At 31.5% G+C, this 5,000-nt stretch overlaps 1 protein-coding gene across 2 annotated transcripts in view; it reads right to left on the reverse strand.

Annotated features, from left to right (window-relative positions):
- Positions 1-5,000, reverse strand: part of mef2ca (myocyte enhancer factor 2ca) — a 116,170-nt gene that overhangs the window by 69,723 nt on the left and 41,447 nt on the right. For both annotated transcript variants that reach the window (XM_056466346.1, XM_056466347.1), the window contains one exon: positions 492-680. In XM_056466346.1, coding sequence (XP_056322321.1) covers positions 492-545 — 54 coding nt within the window. In that variant the 5' untranslated portion in view covers positions 546-680. The remainder of the gene's footprint in view (positions 1-491; positions 681-5,000) is intronic.

Raw genomic sequence — 5,000 nt, forward strand, 5'->3', positions numbered from 1 at the left:
TAAGGTAATGTAATTCATAAAAAAGTAACTGTAGTTGGATTAAAAGTACTTTAAAAAGCAGTTTACTCTACTTACAAGAACTTGATAATTGGAATAATCGCGATAACATATATCATGTGTGTGCGTGTGTGTGTGTATGTAGAGCTAGTTGCGAGTGAATTGTTTATGAATTGTAATCAGTAACTTAATTACACAACAAAATTTGTAGTCAGTATTATAATCCCTTAGAGTACACATTGATGGTAATGTAATCAGACTACTTTTGGATTACTCTTTTGCTAACCATTATTTGATGTCACATATATTGAAGTTGGATAATCTTGTACTTGCCATTGTAATGTAATTGTAGTAATGTAATCCATAAAAAAGTAACTGTAGAGGGATTACAAGTATTTTAAAGAGTGAAATATTCCAGATTGCGCGTGCATGTGTGCGTGTGTGTGTGTGTGTGTGTGCATTCGTATCTCCATTCACACACTCTTTGTTTTTACCTGTCTGTTGCGTTCGTCCATTATCCGCGCAATCTGAATCTTTTTCCTCCCCATGCTTTCTGTCTGTTTTTTCCTTCCTCTTCCAAAAGTACAGTCCACACTCGTCTCCTTCTTCTTCCTCTGTCGTTCCTCAGCACAGTCTTTCCTCTTCACTCGTTCCTCTCACTGTAAAGACTCCGGCTTTCGTTCCTGAACACACAAACACACACACACACAGATCTCTATCAGAAAACGTGTGTGATTTCACTTAGTGCTCCAATGCGTGAAGAAACAGAGCTTTCTTGTTAACAGCGTACAGAAATAAAGAGATTAACAAGAGGGAAATAACTGATTTAACACGTAAAAATGCAAAAGAGATCAAATCCTGTGTCAAATTTGCATTCGGCATTAAATAATACACATTTTTATACCAGTTTGCATACAAAGAGTCCTGAAGATCTTCATTTAGTGCACTGAGCTCAAATTTCAGTAGCATAATTCTTATCAAATCCAGTGTAAAATATGCATTCGGCTTCTAAATTTAAACAGTAATTTCACCAATTTATTTACGACATGACTCTGAACGCACCATAAGTTTTATGTCAAATAAAATAAAGAGTTTTATTTTGCATTAAATACCCGCAAATATTTTAACAATACAATTCTTAGTACAGTATATTACTGTAAAATGTCACAGTTAAAGCGTGTAAAGTGATACTATTGTGATTTACTGATTAAAATCCCTTTACAGTGTAGTATATTTCAAAAACACTTTAGTATTTACTATAAATTACTATAAATTACAGTAATACAGTAATTCTCATCAAATCCTGTGTAAAATCGTCATTCAACATCTCTATTTATTTTTGCATTTGGCAAGTCTACTAATTTAAACAGTAATTTCACTCATTTGTTTACGACATGACTCTGAAAACACCATAAGTTTTGTTAAATCAAATAAAAAGTCCCATCATTAACCTAACATAATGCAATCCCCTGTAATTTTCCCAGTAAATTTCTGAATACGGTATGCTACTGTAAAATTTCCCAGCTGAAGCGTGTAGAGTGACTCTAATGTGATTTACTGTTTAAAATCCTGTGTAATTTCTGGCATTATTTTACAGTGTAGTTCAAAAACACTGTAGTATTTAATATAAATGACTGTATTTTTACTGTGATGGGATTACAGCCATTTAGATCAAATCCTGAATCCTAAAATGTGCATTCGGCATCAAATAAAACATTATTTTTAAATCAGTTTGCATACAAAGAGTCCTGAAGATCTTCGTATAGTGCATTGAGCTCAACTTTCAGCAACATAATTCTTATCAAATCCAGTGTAAAATATGCATTCAGCTTATCTATTTATTAATTTATGCATTTAGCATCTAATTTAAACAGTAATTTCACCAATTTATTTACGACATGACTCTGAACGCAGCTTAAGTTTTATGTTAAATCAAATAAAAAGACTTCAAAGTCCCATCACCAACTTAATATGGTTCACTGTAACTTTCCCAGTAAATTTCTGAATACGGTATGCTACTGTAAAATTTCCCAGCTGAAGCGTGTAGAGTGATTCTAATGTGATTTACTGTTTAAAATCCTGTGTAATTTCTGACATAATTTTACAATGTGGTTCAAAAACACTGTAGTATTTAATATAAATGACTGTTGTATTATTTACTGTAATGAGATTACAGTAACGTAGCTCAAATCCTGTGTAAAATGTGCATTCGGGATTAAATAAAACACAAATTTTATATCAGTTTGCAAACAAAGAGTCCTGAAGATCTTCGTATAGTGCATTGAGCTCAACTTTCAGCAACAAAATTCTTATCAAATCCTGTGTAAAATATGCATTCAGCTTATCTATTTATTAATTTATGCATTTAGCATCTAATTTAAACAGTAATTTCACCAATTTATTTACAATATGACTCTGAACGCAGCTTAAGTTTTATGTTAAATCAAATAAAAAGACTTCAAAGTCCCATCACCAACTTAACATGGTTCACTGTAATTTTCCCAGTAAATTTCTGAATACGGTATGCTACTGTAAAATTTCCCAGCTGAAGGGTGTAGAGTGATTGTAATTTCATTTACTGTTTAGAATCCTGTGTAATTTCTGGCATTATTTTACAGTGTGGTTCAAAAACACTGTAGTATTTAATTTAAATGGCTGTTGTATTTTTACTGCAATGGAATTACAGTCATTTAGATTAAATCCAGTGTAAAATTTGCATTCGGTATCAAATAAAACACATTTTTATATCAATTCGCAAACAAAGAGTCCTGAAGATCTTCGTATAGTCAATTGAGCTCAACTTTCAGCAACATAATTCTTATTAAATCCTGTGTAAAATATGAATTCGGCTTATCTATTTATTAATTTATGCATTTAGCATCTAATAAGGTATATGCCGAGCTCGTGTTTTTCCCATACTGATAAACTTCCGGTGACCTGTTATTGTGAATTTTTTCCCATTTTATACAGTTCCTTTTACAGCATCGACATAGTAATGTAATTAAAATACATTCAGTTAAATAAACTTTGGCATTCATTTAATTGTTCAAGCGTAAAACGAGACAAAAAGCTGTTTACTTGCACGCGCCCATCAGAATCGGCAGGCTAGCGCAGAAGCTCCATTGAATATAATAGGGTAAAATAAATGCTCATATTATAAAGACATGGTGAGGGAAATGTTATTTAATGCAGTGCTTCGTGTACAATCTGAGACCCACTTTATATCAGATATCACTCAGCCAGTGGAGATCGCTGATTTTTAAAGAAAACAGACCTTAAACGTGCAGATTTTGCATTGGCATACACTTCACCGGAAACGATTAACCCAGGCTACTGGCAAATTCAAAGTCCTATTAGCATGCTTCAGCATATACCCTATTGAAACAGTAATTTCATCAATTTATTTACGACATGACTCTTCAGATTCAGTTTTATGTTCAATCAAATAAAAAGACTTCAAAGTCCTATCATTAACTTAACATAACATAATCCACTGTAATTTCCCCAGTAAAATTCTGAATATGGTAAATTACAGTAAAATTTCACAGCTGAAGCGAGTAGAGTGACTCTAATGTGATTTACTGTTTAAAATCCTGTGAAACTCTGAGAATATTTTACAGTGTAGAACAAAAACATTGTTGTATTTTATTTAAATGGCTGTTGTATTTTTACTGTAATAGGATTACAGTCATTTAGATCAAATCCTGAATCCTAAAATGTGCATTCGGGATCAAATAAAACATTATTTTTATATCAGTTTGCAAACAAAGAGTCCTGAAGATCTTCGTATAGTCCATTGAGCTCAACTTTCAGCAACATAATTCTTATCAAATCCTGTGTAAAATATGCATTCAGCTTATCTATTTATTAATTTATGCATTCATAAAACGCAGCTTAATTTTTATATTAAATCAAATAAAAATTACTTAAATTCTCATACCTAACCTTACATGATGTAATCTTCTGTAATTTTCCCACTGAAATTTCTGAATACGGTATGCTACTGTAAAATTTCCCAGCTGAAGCGTGTAGAGTGATTCTAATGTGATTTACTGTTTAAAATCCTGTGTAATTTCTGGCATTATTTTACAGTGTTGTTCAAAAACACTAGTATTTAATATAAATGACTGTTGTATTTTTACAGTAATGGGATTACAGTCATTTAGGTCAAATCCTGTGTAAAATATACATTTGGAATCTATAATAAACATTAAAAAAATTGTAATTTTTTAATTATTAATATGTTATACGTTATTTTACTGTAAAATATCACAGCTAAAGCATGTAGAGTGATATTAATGTGTTTTCACAGTGGAGTATGGTTCAACAAGATTGTTGCATTTGATATAAATGACTGCTGTATTTTTACTGCAATGGAATTACAGTCATTTAGATCAAATCCTGTGTAAAATTTGCATTCGGCATCAAATAAAACACTATATGATATCAGTTTGCATTAAAAGAGTCCTGAAGATCTTCGTTTAGTGCACTGAGCTCAACTTTCAGCAAGATCTTACGCAACTTTAAGCTGTTTCAGACGTGTAATCCATATTAAAGCTTCTTTAGCTTCTAGTCGATGGTGATGTCCAGCTCACGCTTCTTCAACTAGCTGATCAGGCTGGATGTGTGTGTGTGTGTGTAATTTGGTGATGTGTGTATGTCGGGATGAGCCTTAAATCACAAGTTAATGCAGGACATCTTGTGTCTGCGCTGATGAAAGCCGTTTATGTCGTTTGTGAGCATAGAATCAATCCAGAGACTAAATATGTAAATAAAAGTATATTAAATATAAGGGTATCTTTAAATAACATGATTAAATTGTGAATATTTTTATTATATAAAGTAATAAGTGTATTTGATATCAAATTAAATATTAGAACAATGTTAATAATTAATTAGAAACACCCATTTTGAGTATTGTTGATTTTTTTAAACAAATTTAAAATAAAATACTGCTTCAAAAATAATTTATATGCCAATCTCAAGAATATAATTGACTTAAA

The sequence above is a fragment of the Danio aesculapii genome, chromosome 10 (assembly GCF_903798145.1).
Source record: "Danio aesculapii chromosome 10, fDanAes4.1, whole genome shotgun sequence".
NCBI classification, from domain to species: Eukaryota; Metazoa; Chordata; class Actinopteri; order Cypriniformes; family Danionidae; genus Danio; species Danio aesculapii.